Source organism: Prinia subflava, chromosome 9, assembly GCF_021018805.1.
Source record: "Prinia subflava isolate CZ2003 ecotype Zambia chromosome 9, Cam_Psub_1.2, whole genome shotgun sequence".
NCBI lineage: Eukaryota > Metazoa > Chordata > Aves > Passeriformes > Cisticolidae > Prinia > Prinia subflava.
Window position 1 is genome coordinate 4,997,247 of NC_086255.1, and position 25,735 is coordinate 5,022,981.

Below are 25,735 nucleotides of genomic sequence, written 5' to 3' on the forward strand. Positions count from 1 at the left end.
ACTTCTGTGGGTAGAAACCTTGAATAAATCCCCCTTCTCTGAGAACATAGCAAAGAGAAGATTAAACCTGCTCAGATCTTGAAATTGCTTTTAATAATTTCTCTTTTTAAGGATAGTATCTAAGCACAAGCCTTAGATCACTGACTCTTTATCTTTAATACAAATTATGGCCATGTGGGCATTTATGAGACATTTAACAACAAATAATCCCTACCAAGAGCAAGTTTTCTTGGGGGGAGATACCAAATTCCAGCCAATGGATCAGGGGAACTTCTTGCTCTCCTGCTGTAATTACACCACCAGTAGCATCCTGGATAAAGGATCACATCCTGCTCAACCTCTTGTCATTCCATCCACATTGCCAAGCATTTGCATCACTCATTCAGGCATGTGCATGTAATTTAAAATTTGTTTGAAGGAAATTGGCCCAAGCATACAGATTAGCTGTAAAACACAGTTAGAAGACAGGCTGAAGAGTATCTCCATGGATAGAAATTTTTTACACAGGAGGATCAGAATGCTTCTGCTAAACTCATGGTCAGCAGTGTCAAGGAGTTTACTGGAATATACTTTATATTCCAGTGTGTATATATATACCAAGACTGCAAATATATGTATATATATTTGCAGCCTTAGTACTGCAAATTATCCCCCTAAATACTCCAAAAAGGAACCAGGGAAACCCCAGGACCAGGCCCAGCCTGAGCAGCAAGGGTTATATAGAAAATCACTGCTTCTCTTTTCATGGTGTAACACACAGGAAAATGTTATTTATTCCTGCAACACTGCAAGATGCAAAGAAATGAAGCCTGACCTGTCCATCACCTGCAAGAGGAACTTTTCACTGGGGTTTTATGGAGAGAAGTAGAGTTTGGACAGGGGGAAGGCAAATGACTTTGAGCCTTTTTCACCCCCACTTTCAAAGTGAAGCAGGACACCAAGGAGAAAGTGGCTGCACAGCAGCACTGTACTATCACTGAACTCAGGGGTCTCCAAACTCGGCAGAAACTCTTGAGAGAGATTTTTAAATCATTCTCTTTTAGAAAATCAGGGAGTGGACAATTGTGCATCATCACTCCCAGTTCAGTCCAGAGCGAAGTTTGCTATCTGAAGAGAGCAAAATTAGAGTTGCTCTCCGTCCTGGAGTAAGGATCCCTTAATTTGGGATTAAGACCTTTAAACATTCAAAGAAAAGGGAAAAAATATAACTTTTAGAAGTGCTAGATAACTGAGTTGTTCAGCATGGAGAAGAGAAGGCTCTAGAGCAACCTGGTCCAGAGGGAGGTGTCCCTGTCTGTGGCAGGGGGTGGAACTGGGTGACCTTTAGGGTCCCTTCCAACCCAAACCCCAGAGCGACCCCACGCCCTTTGTGTAAAACAAATTCATAGAACAAGTTGGCCAGGCAGGATAAATCCCAGGGAGGAATCTCTGTTTTACACCACCAGGATTCCTGTATTAAAAACCCACCTACTTTTTAAAAAAATCAGCTAAAAAGGAAGATCTTTTGGAGGTATACATGTAATCTGAACCTCAAACAGGCTCGGAAGAGTTGATTTATTATTAAGGCTGGAAAATTAAACATTAAGAAGTTCATTCCACAAGCCCCTCGTGAATTCCAGCCCTTGTTGTTGAGTATTCACAGGTAATTATGTCAGAGAAGAGGCAGAAGCATTAAACATAACCATTCCTGAGTACACTTAGAGTCTGAATTAAGAAGTCAATAAACCCCACAGGACTTCTGTTTTTCCTTGCGTGTCTAAGAAATCAGTTTCATATTTCCCTGGATTCTTTTATAAAAGGATGAAATATTTCAGTGAGACAGTGCCATACAGCTGTTAATTAAGAGATTTATCTTGAAAATAGGGGAGTAGCAGCAATTACTGCCAAAAACCTGTGGCTTGTAGCTCATTTGTTACTTAAAATGTTCATTTTCAAGTGAAGGAAATATGATTATCCTCCATGAAATTCCTGGCTAAAGATAATTAACAGTTCAAATTTAGATACCCAACTATAATTACAAGTACTGAGGTAATATTTTATAAAAATTATCACCGGATAGCAAACATTTCTATTGAAATTCAGTAATTTCTTCACTCTGAAGCACATAAATCACTTTAATTTTTCAAACAAATGGATGTCTTTTAACATGTAAAAATATTTTCTGTCTTACAACTGACTAATTTTAATTATTTAGTGGAAAAGGGGGGGAGGAGCTACCTGTCCTTTCATTCTAATGACATCATATTTCCCAGTCACCTGTTTTCTTTGTAGTGGCACAGCAAGAAACACCAGAAATGCAATGTTCATTTAATTAGTGCTTCATCAGGCAAATCTAGTGTGAGCATAAATTATATAATCAGCTTTAATATCATCAGAGAAAGCAACCCCTTGGGGATAATACAGCAGCAATGCTCCATGCAGTGACAAACACTGAGTGGAGCAGTCAATTGTGAAGAGATAGAGCCAATAAAATATTAACAATATTAACATTATTAACAATATTAATTATTTTAAATAATAATTAATTATTATGTATAATAAATAATAATAATTAATTAATTTAACAATAAAATATTAACAAGCAGCCAGTCACCAGCAGAGGTGCTGGGATATTCTCAGAGTTTTTGTAGAGGCTTTCCTTGACAATTCACACCCAGGCTGCTGTCACAGAGTTTATAACTGGTTCAGAGAAACAAAAAACCCAAGAGATTTCTCTCTTCTTCTCCAAAAATCGAGGAGGGGACTGGACAGAAATCTGATTTAGGAGTAATCCTGAGAATGCTGTGAGCCCAAAAAAGCAGAGTTCAGCTGAGGCGAATGGGACATGTCCAGATAAATGCAGCACTGTCTGTGAACCAGTTACCAGGACTACAACTGTTAGAGGTAAATTGACATTTCCAAGGAATACTGTAGAAAAATACACAGAATTAAGGCCAGATCCAGGGGTATTCACATCCAAATTATCGTTCTCCTCCTCATATTTAACTTCTACCATCACTTGCCCTGCTGCAAGAGGCATTCTCTGCATACAGTGATATTTTTAATTGAGATTCCAGCCTCCTTGCCATACTAAACAATACCAGAAAGTGAGATCATATCCTATTGCTTGACAGCAGAAATATCTTTTAAACATTGCCTATTGACTTTTTAGATATTTACATCAGCTAGTAGTTCAATTTGTTTAGACAGGACCTTCCTGTGTTCATCCACAAGACTCACTGATTGCAAGCAAGTAATGAAGGCAGACAGAGCAGGAAAGATGGAGAATGAAACAGGAAAAACCAGAATATTTCAGTTGGAAGGGACCAACAATCATCATCTACTTCTACTGCCTGACCACTGCAGGGCTGACCAAAAGCTGAAGCAAATTATCAAGAGCAGTGTCCAAATGCCTCCTAAACAGGGACAGGCTTGGGAAACACTGCCCAGCTCTCTGGGGAGCCTTTTCCAGTGTTTGGCCACCTTTTTGGCAAAGACATTATTCTAATATCCAGTCTGAACCTCCCCTGGCACAGCTCTGAACCATTCCCATGTGTCCTGTCACTGGATTCCAGCGTGAAGACACCAGCAAAAAACAGGCTAATAAAATGAAGAATAAAATAGCTTATCATATGGTAGAGAACTCCTTGCATGAGTGAGCAAGTGATGTCTTAAATATTTAGTGAAATAGAAATATTTTTAACTAAGAATTAATATGACTCAGCATTCATACTACATCATATTTAGTCCCAAGTGTCTGTGGAAATGTGGAAAACATCAGACCAATCACCCTGATTTCTATTTTCTGATTAACTCCCTCAGTAAAATCATCCAGAGATTTCTATCTCCCCTGCAAGTGATTTTCTTTTAAATACTTCCCATGCTATTTCATCCACAAATCCAGCTTGCATTGCCTTCCAACATGATCAGAAACCCTCAACATAATCATTCTCCAAAAGTTCCTAGTTGCTTATGTAAAATGTAGGAACCAGACTGAGAGAATTCTAAACCCACTGCTGAGTTCAGGTTGGAACAAAGGAAAATTGAAAATCTCGAGAAAACTACCAGACAAATCAGTCGTTTCCAACAAAGCAGCATTAGTTTTAAAAATATTTTGCATAAATATTTGCCATGTAGGTTTTGTTTGAGAAAACACTGATGTCATTACTGGCTCAGTCTTCTGAAGAAGGAAGAGAGGAAAAAGAATTACCTGCAATGACTCGTGTTTTCTGTGTGGAACTGACAGCATTAGCAAAATCCAAATGAGGCTTTTGCAGGTGCTTTTTTTTTTCTTTCTGGCATAAATAATATACTTGATTTCCTGCATTTATCTCATAGCTTTTATCTCAAGAGCCTTTTAATATCCCCTTGCTTTCAAGAGACCTAAATGAATGTTTTCAGAAAATGTTATGACTGAGATTTCTGCCGTTTGATAAATCAGTCAGCCACCTCTACAGGAAGGTGCCTGGCATTTTAAGTTTATCATACAATTTCAAGGGTTTTCTTGAGTTATTTTTCTTTTGCTTACAGCAGAACTGTGGTTGGCACTCCTGATTTTAATGAAATAATTCTGGATTGACTCAGAGTTATTTGCATTAAAAGAACATCATCTTAGATGAGTCAGGTCTGTCCCTTTTGCTGCTCAAAGGGGATTTGAGTGTGCAAGGAGGATTTGGAGATTGATCACAAATAATTCTTTTAGGGTGGAAAAGACCCACCTCAACTTACAAAGGTGAGTGCTCTGCAGGGAGTTTTAAAATCCTCATGGACACAGAATATTTGGGTTTACTTCCAAGTGGCTCTAACACAGGTAGAAAACTCTCCTGCATATTCTGATTTATTTTTACCGTGGGCTGGAAGACCACACCATGTGGTGCAATGGCAGTTTCAAGGAATCTCAATATTTGCCAGCACTTAAAGATGTTCTTCCTTACAGATGGCCAGAAGGTGACGTGTGCCAGCCTCCTCTGAGTTCACAAACATTTTCAGATCAAACTTGTGCTTTCTGACCCATTCCACTCCAGAGGAGCACTGTCACTACAGCTCACAAATTGATCTTTACATCTCTGGTGTGACTCAGAGGCCTTTTAACTAGAAAGGTCAGGCAGAAGAACAATGATCTTTGCTTCATATACAGCTGAAATCTACAGCATCACAGCAAAGCCTCCTGCAGCCTGTGAAAACAAGCATTTACCTTCACCTTAGCTTACAATTTTTGCCTAAAAAGCTAAAGTTAAGCAAAAAAGAAAGGAAGAATTAGATTGAAAAGTAATTAAGCTCCTTCCCTGCACAGATGAAAGCAAACTGAACAGATCTAATAACCAAGAAAGAGCAGCAGCTGCTGGGAAAAGTGGATTATTGGAACTAAGATCAGAGATTTACTCACACTTGTAGCTCATTTTTTTAACTTCAGCTTTTTACATGTTTCCATTTTGTCTGTAAGTGTAAACTACAGCTCAAAAGGCAAAGAAAATAATTCCCTTCTTCACTTCTAAAGGGTCATTACTTTCTCAAGCATATCAAGACACTTTCACTCATCAAGGAGGTAATTAAAAAACATAAGACAACACAAGTCACTGTTATTGTCCCCACAGCCTCTGACTGCATTCTTCATTTCAGAGTTCTGATTGAATTCTCTGATTTCTTCAGCTATATTCAACAGTAATCTCTACAAACCTCTTTCAGCAATATAATAAAAAGAAGAAAAACAAGAACACCCACACAAGAAATGAAAGCTCTCACACAGCTCTATTCATTCTGGAAATATAAATTGAGATACTACCACAAAATCATTTCTTCAAAATTCTATTTTTTCCTTGTAAAAAGGAATCTCCAGACTCAATAATGATTTTTATTAAAAAAAAAAAAAATCAGTGACACAATTTAGCCAAAAGTCAACTTTTCGAACTAATTTAAGTAATTAAACTGCAGGTAGAAAAAAATAAAAATCACGTGAGTTTTTATTTACTTTGCTGCTGATACAGCAATTTTATACAGAATATGTCAATTTTGATTGATTTTATTCCCATAAATCCATCCAATCCAATGTGAAATTGCAAGTTCAATTATCTCTGCAGCCACTATGTTAAAATGATTAATTTTTAGTGAGTTTGGCTTCCAGTCACTTGATGGGATCTCTCAGGGATCAACAGCCAGCACGAATCTCCTGAGGTCCAGCACAGGGAAATGCAAATTCCTGGACTGGGGGAAGAACATCCCAGCTCTGCTGGGTGGTATCCAGTACCAAGTGAAGACACAACTGGCACCAACTGAAGCACAGGAAATTGCATTTAAATTTAACAAACAATGTCTTCACTGAAAGAGTGGCACTGGACCAGGTTTCCCTGTGAGACAGGTTATGGAATCTTCACATTAAATCAAAACTCAACTTGGAATCATCCTCTGGAACCTTCTCACCCTGACCCTGCTTTCAGTTGTGCCTGGAACTGCACAATTTCCAGAGGCACCTTTAACCTCAGAGTTCTGTGAATCCAACTATAAGTCAATATAAAGCAGACTAGCAAGGGATTATTCATTTTTTCACAGCAGACACACCAGTTTCAAGATCTGTGTGGGTATTGATGGCCAACTTGGGCTCAGTCTCCCCCTGACCACCAACACTCAGCACTACAAGCTCCAAGGAGGTTAAATTAACCTCTCAGCAAGGCACTATTTTTTGCTTCAGTAAACCAGTTTCATGCAACTTCCTCTAATCTAATTCCTTAGCTGAAAAACACAGCTTCAGTAGTTCTGGCCAATTCAGAAATAACACATTTAAAAACAGTCACTAAATAAAGCTGAAGCCAAAACTGGCAACTGCAATCTGCTTGCAAATGTTTTGAGCAGAATAAGAGCCTAAAGGGAGTTATATCATGAAGAATTAATCACTTCCTCTAAGAATGCAAACAGGGTCAAGAATCTGGCATTAAACTCACAGAGGATTTTTGGTGTTTCTAAATAAATTGTGTTGTGTTACTATTATTTACCCACATTTGCTTGTACAAGGGCTCCATTACTACAATCACAGCAGCATATGGGACACCTCCCTGTCTAGAATTTCATTTTTCTTTTAAGCTAAACAGCCCATTTTACTGAACAATGTTTGAAGCAAGCCTGTGATGCTGATTTGCTACTTACTGTTCTGATAAGCAACATAAACATTTAAGATGCAACCATGAAGTTGTCCTGCTTTTGGCAATAAGTCAAGACTCATTTATTATCTGTTTTAACATAAACACATATTACTTGTGCAGCACTTCTGCTTGCTGTTGGTGGCCTGTCTTCATTTATACAGGTGAAATGTGGGTCAAAAATTCAATTAGAATGCAACAGATCAGGTCTTTATCCCTTTGATTTGGAGTTCTGTATCAAAAACTTGGTATCACCAACTTGGAAAGATGGTCTGGATTAATATTTTAAGCTGGAATTCATTTCAGACAGTAACTGGAAAAAGATGTGGACAAAACCCAACTGATAAAATTTGGTAGAATCAGATTTTATTTGTGCCATTGCCAGGACATAAAGTGAAAAGAGAATTTACCCCTTTATTTCCCCCCCTCCTTCCAGCCACCTGACTGGTGATGTGGCAACATCACAGAAAATTTATTGCTCATGTTCTTCTGCTCACCTCTGAGAACTCTTTAGAGGTCCCAGGGCATTGCAACAATTTTAAGCTGCAATTCATGAGCCCTACTTGCTTTCAGAAATGTGAGCTCTCATATGGAAAACACACTCAGGATTCCTGTCACCTTAATTAAACACGTTCGTGACATATGGTCCTCTGCTTGCAAGCAGGATCAGCCTTCCTTGTGCATAAAAAAACCCTGGTGGCTTCCAGGCTGAACATGTTCCCTGAAAAAATTAAATATATTCTCCAAACAAAGATATTGACCCAATAACAGCAATTAAAACCAATTATAGCTAATTACAATTTAAGACCAACACAGGATCTAGAAAGCTGACATTCTCCCTCATGACCCCATGGTAATAACACAAATTCCAAATTCTGTCACCAAAATAAGCTCAGACCTCCCTGTCCACACAAATACCAGACATCAAATGCTCACCTCTTGTAGCCTGTGTAAAGAGTGGCACATTGAGAAATCTTCCTTCAGCTGGCAAATGCAAAAAGCTACTCAAAGTAACAAAGAACTGTTAATTAAATGAACCCTACTGATTTCTTTTCCATTTTTAATTACTGCATATATAGCTTACCTGGAACTGCTCCAGTGGATATAAACCAGGAATCACAAGCATTTATTTCCCATTCACATTGATTTTTAGATTAATAACACTCCAGGACTTGTAACTTCCTGTTTTGTTTATGGAGAGATTTTGTCAGCCTGACACAAATGTCAAAATGACATCAGACATGAGATGAAAAGGAAGCAATCAATTATGAAAAGCTGTCCATCCACCCCATTAGGATAATATATGCCTGTAAATTCAGTGATCTTTTCAGGTCCCAGCTGTGCCCATGGCTTGTCCAATTAAATGTTCTGTGTTCATTCACCTTAGTTTTCCTCTTGCATGTGTTGCATTCAGTTAAATTCTCTTTATCCATACATTACATTTTTAATCAGGTGGTGTGCTGTGCAATCATTACCAATAAAAGGCTTCTACTGATCTCTGCACAATTTGTCCTGCAGCCAATCATTCTGTCTGTCTGTCCATCCATTTGGTTGTCCATTTTTGATCTGTTGCTTGCTGCTGCTGTTTCCATCTCTTTGCAAGGAGGGAAAAATACACCTGGAGAGGTGGGGATGCCATGAGGGCTCTCCAAGGCAGGCTGCCCAAAAGCTCTTTGCAAGAAAACTCTTCAGAAGCCACACAGGAAGGGCACAGGCAGGAAAAAATGCTGCAGTTATGACCTTCATAAACATCAGTGTTTTCATGGAGGGTGAGCACAGAGAGGCTGCATGGTGCCATCACAGGTGCCAACTTTAAATTAGCATTGAATTGCCAGTGGATTATAAAACCATGGGAATACTGAATACAGAATAAACAAATGCATATTTTGGAGTTATTTTGGGTGTCAGAATAGCAACATTTATGCCACTCAGGAACATCTCTGAGCTACTGGACACGGGCAGGAGCCTGGGCTCCCTACAGCTATTCCCTCACACAAGATTGGAAAAGAAGCGAAATGGGTTCCAATCAATCCAGAAGACCCAGAGATTTCCTTGATCCAGTGGAACATGCAAGTCCACTTTGGCTTTATGAAACAGCCTGTGCTCCATGCATTTTTCTTCTTTGTATGACATGCACTCCTTGGCCCAGGGAGGGGAAGCCAAGAAAATCATCTGTGCTCCAGGAAAGAGGAACTCTCCTTCAGGGCACAGGCTGGCTCTGAGAGTGGTAACAGGTTGTTCACACCATTTTTACAGAGTTGGCAGGGTCAGGCCAGGCCACCTGGGGGTGCCAGGGCTGTCACTCTTGACACACATCCCTGCATTTTATGCTCTTACACCTCCCCATTTACAGCACCAGAGATTTTCTTGTTAAAGGCCTCGTCTTGCATGGGTGAGGTTTTAGATTCTGGTATAACAAAGCTTATGATTGACAGCCTATCCTAGAAATGCCTTAAGAAAAACTGTTCTGAAGATGAGAATGGCTCTTGACTGAAGCTTCTAACCCCTCTTTATGAGCTGCCTGGCAGCTTTTACTTGTGATTTATTTTCCTCACGGGTTCAAGTGATGTAGGAAATACCAAACTGTAGTGGGCTACTCGTAACCATCACACCAAGAGAGGTACTATAGTTTATACAACAACAACTCTCATCCTCACCACTTACATTTCTGCAGTCATGAAAATAGAAAAAATAATCCCCCAAACACTAACAGAAACAACAGAAAAAACCCCTTTTGGTGCTGTTTCATGAATTTCACAACACACAGAGAGGAGATGACAGAAATCTGAAGAGTGGAACTCCTTGGCTTCACCTCGTAACAATCTTGTGCTGAAGGAAGAGAGAAAGATGCCAAGAAAAATTTTGGACTGAGATTATGGAAGGAAAGCTTGTAAATATCTACATGTTAAGAAGACAGGAAGGACAGTTTTTAAAACTGAGCTAAGACAATGGAAAATTATAGCACAGTTTGCAAATGTGAATTATTATATCCCAAACATCCTCGTTGCTTTATAGGTGTAGGAAAGCAGTGTAATGGTGTGCTTCCCATAATACTCTTTTGGTTTCCACTCTTTATACTACTGGTAATGAAGAAATAGCAAGAAACTAAATCAGTGATCACAACTATAAACTATTCTTGATAAAACTGGCCATTTTGGTTATTGAAATAATTTTGCTGCAGAAAGAAGGGTTAGCACTGTATGACTGTCAGATTAAATGCTTTCCTTCTCCATTATGACAATAAAATAAGTGTGGATTTTTAAGGCTTGTCAAAGACTTGGATATTACAACATCAGGCTTCAAACAGCTAAGTAGTTCAAGCAGCCACAGAATTGCCTCACTCTAACAGACACTTACCAAGTGATAAATATTACTGAATGTATAACATCTCTTCATTCTCATCACATTTTAATGAAAGGCTTTGTGGTGGGAAATAGAGTCAGCTAATCTTATGTCAGTGATGGAGAAAGCTGCTCTCATAATTTTGATCTAAATACTCTGAGACATCATTCTGCTCCAATAAATTTGGTGTGAGCTGCAGCACCATAACTCAGTGCTTATACAACCAGGTAAAAGGAAAACCCCAGGACTCCTTCTGTGGCTGCCCCACTGGCTTGGAATGAAAGCTTATAACATATCCACAAACATCTCCTTCTCTCTTATTTATTTCTGTGACCCAGACAAGGAAGAAAGAGCAAAATCAGCTCACAATTTCATTCATCTCGTCACTCAACTAGTTTGCCATATATACTTCTGCACAATTAGGCAATTTGAAGTTATCACTTTCAAAAAACTTCCATAGATATGATTTCCTGGTTCTTAATTGGCAGTTCTTAAAACAGCTGAAGCAACAAATATTACTGGCCAAAAAACCCCAAAGAAGCTTACAGTAATCAAGTTATTTAAATGAAAAGAAGTTTCATCAGACACAACTTAAAACACACTAGAAATCATCTTCTCGAGACAGAGTAAGGAACCTCTACAAACATCTAACTTAGTAAAACTAATTAAATCAGATGAATCTCAAAAAGCCACCTATAAATCCATGAGGATTCAGCACAAACTGGGGATATCTGATCAAACCATGAGACCTAGATTGAGGACCAGCTCAAAGCCAAAGGAAGAGTGACTGTACTGCCCTGCTTCATACTCCACTGGAATATAACAAAAACAAAATTTACTCTGTAGACAAAGGTCTGCACTGGGGAACAGATGCCCCTCAGAATCACAGTGTTCTGTAACCTTGAATATGTTTCACTCTGCTGGCAGTCCTGCTATGACTCTGAACGATCTCAGGTGGTTCCCAAGTTAAGGAAAGATCACAGGCTCACAATTTTATTTTCAGAAGGAAATTTCTGACTTTCTGGAAGTCAGAAATTCAGACTCTTCCAGCAAAAAAACAGGTTCAGGATCCAGAAGAAAAAGGGCAACCCCAAACCACAGAAAGGACAGCTTTTTATAAAAGAGGCACCGTGTTTAAAGTGAACTTACAGGAAGAGTGGATGCTTGGGAAGCTTTTTCTGCCTTCAGAGACCAGGTCTGGATCACCTGTGCAGTGCATTTCAGAGTTCATTACTCCATCTGGAAAGCAGCGGTAAAAGAAATCGGGACGCGGTCTACAAAAAACACCATGGATATTAAAAATACAAAAGCTGTAGTAACAAAGAAACCTCAAAGTCATTATTACATTTACTGCTTGTTACACACACGCAGGTTACTCTTGCCTAGAGTGATCAGTTTTGCACAGAGCAAGTGCAATGACTCCCAAATTTTCACAGGTCCTGCCAAAACACCCAGCTCAGAATATCCTAAAAACAGCCACCAAAATCTAAACCAGTCTTGATGCTCACTGTCTCAGGGCATTGGGCAAACCTCTGAGTTTCTCCTGACCCTGCTGTGAGCTGGGCCTGTAGGTTTGACTGGTGCCTTACTGATCCTGAGCTAAGAAACCACATGGAGAAGAAAAGGGAATGATCACAGATTCAGAGACAAGCTGATAGCAAAATATTTGGCTTGGAGTGCAGGAAAAATGAGCTTGTTCCTGTCAAAAGAAGAGTATTCTTAATTATTTTAAAAGTGCCCATCAAATGAAAGTGCCGTGTGCAGTTACTGTCAGGGTATCAGTTCTGCAGCAGAGAGAGTTCATCAGATACCAAACACAAATATTGCTTCCTCAATGCTGCAAAGCATCCCAACAACAAAAGCAGCACTGGACTCTGTCAAATAGTGTATGAATTCAAGTCAAAAGTGTCTCTTTCAGCTGAAATTATTCAAAATTTTGATAAAGAGACAAAAAGCACCTAAAAACATATTTTCCGGGGAATTTTGTTTGCTAGATTTTTCTGAGCCCTTCATTCAAAATAATGCTTCCCTGTTGAATTGTGTCTTTTTTTGACCCAGAGATGGGGTAACTGAGAGATGCTTTAAAAACTTTTACTTATTTTCAGGCTCATGTGAAGGGTGAGATAATGCAGAAGTTATAATTTATGTTATCATAATCAGAAGCCAACTATTTCCTAATTACAATCCATAAGAAGGGTTTTTTGGCCTATCAGCTTTTGCCACACAATGCTGCTAGTGCCTTAAAGCCAATCATCTAAACTACCCCTCGTGGGTCCTACTACAGTGCATCTTTCATAGTTTAATTTCTCCAAAATATCTACTCTTCTTTGCAAGGTCATAATTTGAAACGTGTTTCTAGTTCCATTTCTCTCTTAACAATGTCTGTCCTATCTGTGGCATTTCCAAGTCATCATTTTTTATCTCAAAGTTTGCACACAGACGTACAAGGCTGTGTGAGCCTTCTGCCAGGCTTTCAGAATTCTCTCCAATCCCACTTCCCACACTTCCCTGAGGAAATGTTCTGCCTGGGAATCCACTCCCTGCTGAGCTCCCGGGTTTGTCTTGCTGTGGGTGTTGGTGTCCCCTGGACACAAAATGTGCTTCTCACAGAATGCAGGCACTGGTCCCACAGAGGCTCAGCTGATCCCTGCTCACTCAGATGAGGGGTCCTGGCACCCAAAATCCCTCGTGCTGCAGCTCTTCCCTCCTGTGTTGCCAATTTAATGGACTGATTCCAGCTCCCACCACTCCTCTCCATCCCCTGGGTCTGCCAGAGTCAAACCAGCAGCAGAGCACAGGGGCACAGATTGCTGCCACAGCAGGATGTCACAGGATGGAGCTGCACAACTCCTGCACCAGGACAGGGACAGCTCCACAGGGACCCCCCTGACTCCACAGGGACCCCTCTGACCCCACGGGGACCCCTCTGGCTCCACGGGGACCCCTCTGGCCCCACGGGGCCCCCCCTGACTCCCTGGTGACCCCTCTGACTCCACGGGGACCCCTCTGACTCCCCGTGCTCTGAACAGCAGCTCTTTATTTACTGGGGCTTGTTGGAGCTCTCAGCCTGTCCCCGTTTCTCTCAGCAGTTAAACCCATCATTTATAACATGACAGGACTTACCTTCCCACTATTAATTTAATCGTATTTGTGCAGACACCATTCAGAGCTAGAGCCAAGGAAACAGCTACAAAACAGAATGAACAAACAGAACAATAATAACCTAAGTACCGAGCAATAAATTGCAGAATTACAGCATTTCATTTATAGACTTAAACCTTCACTGGACTGAAAACTGAATGATCTTTTTTTTTTCAGCACACTGTTTTTCTTATTAGCCAGACTAAGGACAGACCTCAAAGATTCACAATAATCATTACTTACTTTGTTCTTATTGCCCTACACAAAGCCAGTTTTCCTACCATGCCATTTGCACATGCATAAGTCAACAAATGGGAAAAAAATTAGAGAATGAAGAACTGTGAGTTTGCAATTTTTGAGTTTTGTAATTTACCAGATTAAACTCTCATGCTCTTTATGTCCAGCAGAATTCCTGTATAGACCAATACCTAAGATATATAGATATATCCACACATAAAGATGTGTGTGTATATATGTGTGTGTGTGTAATGCAATTAAACACTTCACTTTGAGCCTAAAGAATTATCTTCTGCCTAAAACTACAATTGGATGACTTTATTTCTCTTTCAAAATGATTTGGATGTTTTGATTAAATGTTTTAGTGTTTTCTCCTTAGTTTGCTCCCATGATTAACAATTCTTTCTAATAAAATTGGAGAACAAGAAGTAACTGTCATGCTAGGTAAGATGTAATCATCTTTTTTATTTGTACTTGCATGCCAAGTCCCTGGACTTTCCAGAGAACCTCATCTCAAGCCTGTGGAGATCTTTGCCTTGATTTCACTGGCACTTGGATCCTGCACATATACACAATTTAGATTAGAACTGATTTAATTTTGCAGTCCACACTGTAACTCCCTGTTGCAAACCAGGAGCCAGTGAATTTTATTTCCCATCAGAAAAAAAGTCTGATTTCCAGAGGAACATTTACTGTAATATAACTTTGATTATGACAGCCACATGAGTTATTTTTTCCTTGGGCTGCTGCCCCAGATGCTGCACTTCAGCAGCACTCATCCTGTCCCCATAAAACCTTTGCCTGAGGATATTACAGATCATAAAAATGTGTTATAGGATCTATTTTTTAAAGCTAAAAAAAAAGGAAGTGGGACGTTCATCAGAGCAAAAATAAGGATTTTCTCAGAATACAACAACAGCAGCCAGCAAAAATAAAAGAACAAGTCAATCCTAGAGACACCCATACTGTTAAAAACCTCTTCCTCTTTCAACACCTATGTTGAAAAGAACACTATCTATATTATCTATATCTATACTAAATATTATATATAATATGTATTATATATTACAGATATACATTATATATAAAACATATACTATATATATATATATAATATACTATATATATACTAAAGAACTCTATACTGTCTAACAATCAGTCTCGTGCTCAGTTTTTCCACTCCATTGTTTTGTCTCAGTTTTTCATGGAAATTACAGGGGGAAATTTTCCATAAAGTCAAATGCAGATGACCAGCAATGCCACAGCACTCCCCTCCATTTCTCAAAAATCATATCTGCTTTTGGAGACAGGCAGTAAAATTGAGTCTTTTTGTTGAGTTTTGATTTGATTGTCCCTTGTACACCTGACAGAGCTGTGCCTTCATTGTTGCACATTCCTTACAGCAGCAATCCAAGCATCAAGTGACAATGTGAATGTAGGATGGTAAAGATAAAATTCTATTTGCTCTGCTGCTGTTTCCTTTCAGAAAGATTCATATTGCCCATCTAAAGTCATATAACCCATTCAGTGAGAGATTAGGCACTCCAAGGGGAAGGCTTTAGGGCACCTAAATTAATTCCTCCTTACTCCAGGTGCATTGAATCCCCTTTTTTGCATTAATGGGCTGTATGGGGGGAAAAGAATTTTCCTATCTCTTTAACCTTCTCCCTCCTCCATGCACCATGCTTACAGAAATCCACCATTTGGGGTACATTCTCTATGAGCATTCTGTGCCAGATCTCAGAAAATCAGAGGCTTACCACACCTAATGAACCTTCACATCACCAGACACTGAACCTCACTAATGAACGGTGCACTGGGACAAAAATAAGCCACAAATTCCACACTTTTGGCACAAAGTGAGCAGAACATCGAGGTTGGTGTTTCCTTAGTCTGGGTACCAAGAGGAACACTGGGGAAGCTGGCAACTTTTCTCCCAAATGTTATAGAGGCAATAACAACAGAAGGTAAAACAGCAGGAAAAGAAGATAAATAATGTCTTTTCAGAACAAAAAGGTGAAAGTAAGTGATGGGGAAACTGAGCCTAAGCTCCTTTCCTTCCTACACAACAGAAAGTGAGGCTCAGAACAGGCTGTGTGTGGTTTATGAAGGAGGAGTTCTTTCCACTGAATGGACTTGTCAATAAAGTATCACTCTAAGACATTTCAGGACAACAAATGACTGGCAGCAGTCAAAACAAACCTGGGATCGTTTCACATTTGCGTGAGAGCAACTGGAGAAAGAATAATCTATGGGAATGAAGCCTTGTCTAAAAAATTTTTCCAAGGCAGATAAACAATGCCATTTACATCCTATCTAGTTAGGGCAAGGCTGAGTATTGCTTTGATTTTACTACATAGGGGGCAATAAATAAAGTGTAAATTGGCCAGTAAAACAGAATTTCAGAATTAGGCATATTTCAAGCATAAGGCAAACAAAACATTTGCAGTTCTTTGTGCTTCAAGGTATCCCTTGCCAGTGAAAGTGCTTGAATCAATACTGGTCTCTGGCAATATCTATGTAAAAGGGATCTGAGCATGTATCACTGTAAGATTTCAAGAGATAGGCACAGCCAAAATTAGAATTAGCTGGAACAGCTCAAAATTTACCCTCTCCATTGTCCTCTGCTCCAATTTTCTGCCTACAACTGTAATTAGACCTCACCCATAGCACAGCCACCACTGCTCACAGTCCAGGATTAAGTGCACAGCTAACTCCATTGGCAGTTTAAGATGAAACAAGAGCTTCTAATTAGAAAAACTGAGCCAACAGCACGGATTTTGCAATGGGTAGCAGTAAATTCCAGGAGAAGATCAGAGAAAACAAGGAGGAGAGTAATTTCCTACACTAAACATCTGAGTCGCACAGGACTTTCCAGTCAAAGCCCCAATTTAGAATAGCTACAAGTTTAAATAAGAGGTAAGTAATAGATTGGGTGTGAAAGAAAAATATACATCTCTCACATGGACATCTCTCTGCTGATCAAATTCCAGTCCTTGCTGGCTAGATTGTGGAATTAAGGCACAGAATTTGTACATCTAGAGACACAAATAAACCCCAAGGCTTGTGTGAGGCGCCTTGAAACTGCACTGAAAACTACCACAATGGACTGTAATGGAGACAGGTTTTCTTCAAGGCTTGGATTACACTTGGAATCAATCTCTGAGAGCTATCACACATTTTTCACACATTAATGACACACATTACCTAGGAAAGCCTCTTTAATTTCAGTCTTGTCCGTTCGACGGATTATTTTCACCACAAAAATGACTGCCAGCGGCGTGAGGAACGAAATTGCCTGTGAGAGATAACAAATACAACATGTGAGAGCATCAATTCCTCCTCAGTCCAGCTGATTAATAATTAGCTGCAGCCAGCTCCATTTAAATTGAAAGGCTGAACGATCTTTATCAAATTCCTGACCTTAAGCAAAGTGGGATGATTTGTCTTTGCAACTCCAGGGTGACGAGCCCATTAATATTCCAATATAGCCCTTGGCTGTAATTGATTTGTAATTGCCCAGAGCTGCATTTAAAATGTCAGCTTCTCCAGTGAAAAAGTAACAGTCCACAAAATTCACACACTGATCCATACAGATTTTGGACACCTTTTCCTCAGTGTGCATTTTTGAGGAGGGCTCAGCAAGACCCTCCTCAACACAACAGACTGCAGCACCAACCCCCTGGCATTTTAAAATGCTTTTTCTCTTACTTTTTGTTTTCTTCTCAACTGTCATGCTTGAATGCATTGGGAAGATTGTGTCTTTATGATCCTTTTTGTTTACAAATGTTCAGATGTGGAGGAAGCTGCTTTATTTCATTCAACCCCAGAAAAAGAACACCTAAGCATCTACAGTTTAGTGACTGGTTAAACAGAACCTTATCCTGTAATTGGCAGTGCTGGAGGACAGAAATCCTCCTACAAGGAACCTGAAATGGCATCTGTGCCTCAGTGCACACATTTTGTTCTCTTAAAAAAAGTGAAAATTACTGGTTGAGGTTTGAGTTTGTTTTTGTTTTTTTTTTAACAAGGTAAAAATGAAGCTGGAAATGACACAAGGGGTGCCAGGTCTTAAGTAAGATTATTATAAGATTATCTCTTTACTGAAGCTGAACTGGGTCTTGCTTCTTAAATAGCCCCACTGACATAAAAACCAGACCAGACAGATATATTATGGCAAAAGATACGTGACTAAATCTTCTTTTTGTACCACAGATTAATAGCAGTCCTCACTTTATGATTTTAGACAATCTCAGCAGGAAGCAACACTAGTGAGAGTGCTCTGTATTTGTTATTTTGTGCATCTTGTACCAGACTGTCCTCGTCTGCATCTGCAAAATACTATCCAACTCAGTGAACCAGGCAGATTAAAGCACAGCCTGGAGTCTGCGCCCCTTTTCTACATTTAGGAAGGCAGGCACTCAAATTTGTGCAAAAAGAGAAGTCATTTCCACTTCAAATCTCCTCCTAAGTATATGTGAGGTTCAAGTTTGGGTGCCAATGCCACGTTACTGCTCCAGAAACTTTCACTTCTCTCTGTCCTCATCAACAATTTGATTTCTCTTTTCAGTGGCAGGTCACAAAATTAAAAAAAAAAAAAAAGGTTTAAAGCAAATCCTAGAATTTCTGGTTTCATTCTTAAAGTAAGGATTGTCTCCAGGAAAAAAAAAAAAAGACAAAAAATATCTGCATTCCAGTACTGAAGAACATGTAGAAATATAGCCAAGGCTGACAGGCTTATAGCGGTGGTTTAATGGAGTCAGAAATCTTTTGAACAAGCAGGAGCAGCAGAAATTATCAACAAAGAGTAGCATTCAAGTGGCAGCTTGTTCCAAACCACTTCCCCATCCATCTTCAGAAATCTGGTAAAACTGCAGATTTCCTCACGTTTTACAAGCATGTGAATTTTTGAGGGAGATGAACTATTCCTGTTTGTGGTTTATTGCTGCTCCTTACACAAAAGCATTAACAGGAAGGTGCTTTTTATTCTGCAGCAAAATGCACACACAAAAAATTTTGTCATGTGACAGACTTTTTTGTTTATTTTGCAAAGAAGTTTCTCTGTGGCTCATATCTAAAACAGATTTGGCAACATTCTAATGAGCAACGCTCTCCTCAGATGCATGGCAGCTTCATTTCCTTTTCCAGCAGTGAAATATTCCAGCAGTGCCAGGCTTTTGTGACACAAAATCTCTGCCATTTGTTGTTCACCCTGGCAGGCCAGAAAGGTGCAGAAGTTACAGGGATTGTCACACACTTCCATCCACCCAAGGGAGAGCTGGCAGGTACCTGCACTTCCCAAGACAAGGAATAATCATTGATAGAGAGACAGAAACAGGCTCAGCTCTTTCCAGGTTCTGCTACTCATGCAGAAGTCAGCTTGGTCTAATTTGGATGTGCATTCACAACATTTCTCTTGAACTCAGGTATCTAACAGCAAATAAAATCCAGCAATTCATAAAGTCTTAGAGATTGCCTTCTGATAAGCCATAGCCATATGTTTAATATCAGAGTACAGCAGTGGCAACAAATTCTTTCCATAATGTGATCAACGCTAGAGTCAGATTTTTCTTCTTTTAAATTTAAAAAATATGAAAAGAATATAGAAATTGGCTACGTTTCTTAATTTAAGGAGCTGTTCACAGTTTAAAATCTGAGCCAGAAAGAGAACACAAGACACACAAATGTTATTGACATTTGCCTTAAAGTTCCACCCACCACAAACTGCAAAACCAGGGGCTATGGGAACAGGGGAATATATTATAATTATATCCCAGAATTGTGCTTCCCAGTGCCTACTGCCCAGGGAACAAGAGGATGGACTAATGATTATCCCAACTGGTTTCAAAAATAGTTCCACCACTGCAGCAAAACCCTGTACAATGATTCACTCTTGGTTCTTGAACTCCTCAGATATAAACAGATCAGAGAAACCACTCAGCAAACTAATGCTGAGCATAAGGAAAAATCACACAAACTCAGCCTTTCCCAGCACAACAATTTAATGTTTGGCCTGGGGGTTATTTTGTTTGTTTGTTGTTTGATTTTTGGGTTTTGAGTTTTTTACACAGCTGTCCTCCATTTCAGGAAAAACATATATTCTCATCCATCCAGGATGAAAAGCCCTAAATAGAGCTGCTTCTTAATGCAATATAAACAAAATGTTTCTTGTTGGTAAAGGCAAATTTAAAAATCAGGCCTTCAGCCTCTGCCTTAGAAGGCTGAGATATTTGATTGCCTCAAATGCAGGAGGTGCCTTTAAGTTGGTCCTTAATTAATTTTTTTAAAAAACTGAAGGCTTAAGCGTTCATTTGAAAAAGCCGAAAAGTAATTATGTATCTGATTTGCATTTAATCTGAATTCAAGTTTGAAAAGCAAAAACCCTGGCTTCACAGAAGACTCAGGAAAAAATGACTTTGAGGCAGCTGTTGGAAAGTCTGAACTTTTACAGCCTGAACTACACTCATAATTTCAGCATTTCTGAGGTGGTCTGTCTTACTAAACTCTTATACAAAGAGATTATTATGATTGTTAATCATTGCTAGTGAAGGTTTTCAAAATTATGAAGTCTGATAACCAAATTCAGACATTCAGTCTGCATGTGCTGAGCAGGGAAGAGCCAGAAGAGCAGGGACAGCAGGGCAGCTCTGTGATATATTTAGTGTTGGCAGAAGCTAAAACAAAGATTTTGCCTTTAGGGGAAAAAAGGGATTATTCAGAGTCCAGTATCTCAGTGCTTAACATGCCTAAAACAAATTGGATTTCAAAATTTAAGCACTTAACCTTATAAGAGCATGGCAAGGTTTTGTCAGGTCATCCAACCAGGTGATTGAAAAAGCTTCTCTACTCATTTCTCCCACATTCCTCTCAGCTAACACTGCTTTCACTCCTAAACTGAAAAACCTACATTCACAAATTCAGTCATCTGCTTTTTAAAGACTTCCCATCGTTTGCTACATTTTGGGCAACATTGGTTTGGAAAAGAACTGCCTTTAAGATTAAAGGAACATCCCCTACTGGTGAAATATTTCCTATTGCCTACCAAATGAAAATTCACTCAGTTTAGAGCCATCAGGTGACCCCTGGGCCTTTAGTACTTACAAACATGAGCCGGGTAGGGATGTTGTCTGATTGCACCAAAGGATTTTTGTACAGCCAGATCTCCTCTGGCTGGATCACTCGCTGGAATGGATCCAAAAATTCTGTAAAACTGAAAAAAAAAACAATGAAAGACAAAAATTTTTCACAATTTGAAGTGATGACCAAAAACCCCCAGAAGAGTTCTGCACATTTAGGATTTCCCTCAAATTCGACTATGACACAGAATGCATGAATTACCCTTATTAAAAAATTGCTACATTGCCATCTTACATCACTGCATTTTAGTAATACAAACTTTATAAATACACCCTTCAGAAAATGTGTTTTAATACACCTTTGAAGTTGTTCTACAACTTTATAAAAGTTCCAAAAACACTATTGTGGAGAATATTTTTTCCTTTTTTTTGTGGGAAAAGTGTGCAAATAACACTGTGAGATTAAATAAATCATGTAATAAATAATAAATCATTTCTTATCAATTTACAATCATGTAATCCAGTCTTTTACCCTGAAGAAATTATATAACAAATGTAAAATATAAAATGTCTTTCAAATGCCAAGATTCAGACTTCGAATCATGACAGTTGCATTTGCAGGATCACAAAGCAAAAAAAAAAGAAGCAGCTCAGAAAATTTCTTCTACTGATAGAAAAAGGAGATAACTTTTGAGGTTTTTTGTTTTTGAGTAGATTTAGGAGGGTTTTTTGGCAAGCTGCCCAATAGCAAACAGCTCAATTTCTTGAGGAACAGCTCAAGGGCCCAACAGGGGCTTTTGTCTTTTCGCTGGGCCACTTACAGTGAGAAGAGCACAGAAGATTCTGGCTCATCTTCCTTGTAAGTTCAGGGGGGAAACTGAAACTCTTTTCCCAATATTTAAGCATCTGCTGGGGTGTGGGGTGCACTGCAGCACCAGGGGATCTTCAAAGGTTCTTCCAACACAAACCATTCCCTGACCCCCTTGACCTGAGCACCCCCAGACTCCCTCCACACAACATTCAGAGGAGCCCAGATGACCTCTCCTTCCTCTCCTTCCCTAAAGGAAAACAACCACATTTAATGACCAAAAAAGATAAATACAACCTTGTCACTTATAAGAGTGTTCATGTATCCTATACTGGCCTACATGGACAACAAGATTATTCTGGGAGCTTAAGGAGTCTGGTTTTGCAAGGGCAATATTTACTGTCATACTCAGCTTCTCCAAACCCAGAGTCTCAGCCTGCTCTGCCAAGAAGGTGAACTTCACAAGTGTCAAAACAATTTGTTCCAGTGTTTTCAAAATGAAAACAAAGCCTTTTTTAAGTTTAAAAGACAATGGCTTGTGCAAGACATGAAAATAGGAAACATTTCTAAAGAAGAACATATCACCCATATGAAAAATTGATTTTCTAGTTTTCAACTAGAAAAAAAAAGGTCGACTCCTAGGCAATGCAAGCAGGTTTGGTTCCAAAATTCAGCTAACAGGGAGTCCTAAAGTATATTATTCAAAGCATTTCTGGTAACGGCAGAGAGCAAAGCTCACACAAACATCTGTGCTTCAAGGTGATCACACACATCCGTGCACTTCTGGAAAATCTGTCACATTGGATCAGAAATGCAATTAATTTGACACTAAGACATTTGACATTATGAAAAAATGCCAACAGAGTTAAAGGTTTGGGGCTTCTCTTGATATTTTGTTTCCTACCCCTCATGATGTAAGAAAGCTAAAATTATTGTTGTTTAAATCTGAGGAATTAATTAAAAAATCAAACTCAGTTCTCACAGGAAACACACCAGGACACGCAGATACATGCTGTCATAAGATTTAATGCCTTTAAGAGCAAAATAACATATGCTAAAGAGATGAAAATGTAATAAAGAACATAAATAGTATCTGATTTCCGATGAGGTGAGAACTGATTTTTTGATTAATATATACTCATCTGTACTCATAAAAAGAATGAGGAATTTCAACAAATCCATCAATGACTGTAATTATTACCATTTTATGCAACAGCAGCAGTTTTTTATCCACTATATATATTAAATCTGATTAGGTTTTCATTTATTTCTTTGACTTGTGTTCTGAATATCTTCCCAAAATTGTGTTCAAATTTACTGCAACATAATGCAAAAAACCCAACCAAACAAACAAACAAGTTTTCTGAAACTGAGCAAAATAATTTCAAAATCGCTGTTGAAGTAGAAAAAAAAAAGCTGCAGAAGGCAGCAGATGTCTCTGTGAACAATACAGAAATAGAAAGTAAACAGTTAAAGGAAAGAAACAGTAAAAAAAGAAATAACTTTTTTTTTAATCTTCCAAAAGAGCTCAACTGCTAATTAAATTTTTATGCCAAGACTCATAAGAGAACAATTCTCTTCTTTTCTGAAGCATCACCAATGGGTGAGTGGATATGAGATTTCACTAGCTTGAAGGCAATTCCCTTTGTACTTTATTAAACAATCATGAGGACATACTGGTTTCTAAGCTGCCTGACACTCGGTGATTTATGTTCCTTTGTCCCAACCAAAAATACAGTCTATCACTATTCATAAGTCAGCACAAGCTCGTTTAAAGGACTCGATGTTATGAGAAATGAATGCTGGCCTTGGACAAGGAAAACTGGTTTTGATCCTTTTGTGTTATGGCCCAAAGTACAACCTCAGTCATGGAAGCGTCCCCTGGCAGCAGGTGGGCAAAAAAACTTCCTTTGTTTTAGTACAGAAAAATTTAGTCTCAGCTTTTTGGCCTTTTCCTTCATTTTTACATATTCACCCAACATTTTGAACAGCTTAGCAAGCAAGATTTCAAACACTTCAGCCTGATGGCATGTCTTTAAGGCATAAAAGGATTTCCATTAACTTCGAGAGCCTTTAACTGTGACTTTCAAAGCAGCCCAAGGGAACGAGAGAGGAGCCCAAATTCCATTAAAAACATCAGTGAGCAACAGGTGCCCCAGTCCCTGGGGTTGCTTTGGCCATGCCAACACTGCTGCTTACAGCTCCTCACGGAGTAAAAACCCTGTTCTTTCCAAGATCTTTGAGGTACATTAACTCCATTTCCATTTCACAGCGTGCAGCCCTTCAGGATCATTTCCTGCCAGCACCACATCACAGCCAGAGCCAGGTAACAGCACACTAAAAGCAGTTTTGTGATGATATGGACTAATAACTTGGGGTTATCTTTTTATGAAACCATTCACTGATAGTGAAAAAATCAGACAGAGCATAAATACCCTCACAGAGGCTTTGACCTGAGCTTCCACAGCGGTTTTCACCTCCCATAAGCAGCAGCAGGATATCATTTGGCACCTCAGCTTATTGCTTCCACCACTGCTTGGCCCTCTTTAGTATCAAATTATTGCTTTTTAACAGCTAAAAACTTTTTATTTCCCAGCACAGTGCCATGCAGTGTATACATCTACTATTTCTGACTAACAGCTGCATCACACAGCAAGGCCTAAATTTTTGCCTGGTCCTGAGCATCAGCTGAAGGGTGGTTGGCTGGTTGGTTAGTTTGTTTGGTTGGTTGGTTGGTTTGGTTGGTTGGTTAGTTTGGTTGGTGGGTTAGGTTGGGTTGTTGGTTAATTTGGTTGGTTGGTGGGTTGGTTGGTTGGTTAGTTTGGTTGGTTGGTTTGGTTGGTTGGTTGGTTTGGTTGGTTGGTTAGTTTGGTTGGTGGGTTAGGTTGGGTTGTTGGTTAATTTGGTTGGTTAGTTTGGTTGGTTGGTTTGGTTGGTTGGATGGTTGGTTGGTGGGTTGGTTGGTTGGTTAGTTTGGTTGGTTGGTTGGTTAGTTTGGTTGGTTAGTTTGGTTGGTTGGTTAGTTTGGTTGGTTGGTTAGTTTGGTTGGTTGGTTTGGTTGGTTGGTTGGTTGGTTGGTTGGTTTGGTTGGTTGGTTAGTTTGGTTGGTTGGTCAGTTTGGTTGGTTGGTTTGGTTGGTTAGTTTGGTTGGTTGGTTGGTTTGGTTGGTTGGTTAGTTTGGTTGGTTGGTTAGTTTGGTTGGTTGTTTGATTGATTGGTTGGTTGGTTGGCAGGAGAGAGGGAAATTGGGAGGTTTTGCCTTTTACTTTTTCTCTCACAGACAAACCTTGTCCCAAATACCAAGTGGCAGTAAGTGAGAGGACAGAGCAGTACACATGGGGTGGCAAAGCACCAGGAGAGTATTTGTGATTGTGACACCCAGACTTTCCTCCCAGGCACCTAATGAATGACCCTTCTCTTTTCTAAGCTTCATCGGTTGATAAACAGATTTTATCCTCAAATGGCTCTGTCTGCATGTCCCCATTGGGGCAAACAACAAAAAGATAGCAGGTGTTCATGAACTTCTCATATATATCACCTATAATATAAAATTAAAAAAAAATTGGCTCTGACCACCATTTCCTGCCTGCAGAACTCTGTGTGAGCAAACACTGCTGCCTCTCCCAAAAATACAGGTTAACTGTGGCTGGGCTGTTGGAACTCCATTTGACATATTTTTACATGGACATTTCCTCTAGTATTCCCCAAACTGGATCTCAAAGCTAGGAGTAAATGCTTGTCTAGTTTACCTGCCGTGTTAAATTGTCCAGTCAGCTCTTGTGCAAGGTTGTGAGTGGTGTCAGTGGTGCTGAAGTTGGTAATAATTGGCCTAATTACAGAGCATGTGCACAATTCATAACTCAGGATTTGCTTTAGGGGCTTCCCACAAATGATCCAGGCAGAAAGAGAAAGAGCCCAGGGTTTCCATCAGCTGGGTGCACTGAACACTGTTCACATCACCTTGGCTCACATTTGAATTCAAGACTTCAATTTACCCTTTCTGAAACACACTAATAGTTGGG

At 39.4% G+C, this 25,735-nt stretch overlaps 1 protein-coding gene across 1 annotated transcript in view; it reads right to left on the reverse strand.

The window, feature by feature from the left end:
- The window catches only part of PLPP4 (phospholipid phosphatase 4), a 47,951-nt gene that overhangs the window by 9,211 nt on the left and 13,005 nt on the right, over positions 1 to 25,735 (reverse strand). The window contains exons 2-5 of the mRNA XM_063405189.1: positions 20,931 to 21,039; positions 17,037 to 17,127; positions 13,575 to 13,638; positions 11,601 to 11,725 (exon numbers count right to left, since the gene is read on the reverse strand). Of these exons, the coding sequence (XP_063261259.1) occupies positions 11,601 to 11,725; positions 13,575 to 13,638; positions 17,037 to 17,127; positions 20,931 to 21,039 (389 nt within the window). The remainder of the gene's footprint in view (positions 1 to 11,600; positions 11,726 to 13,574; positions 13,639 to 17,036; positions 17,128 to 20,930; positions 21,040 to 25,735) is intronic.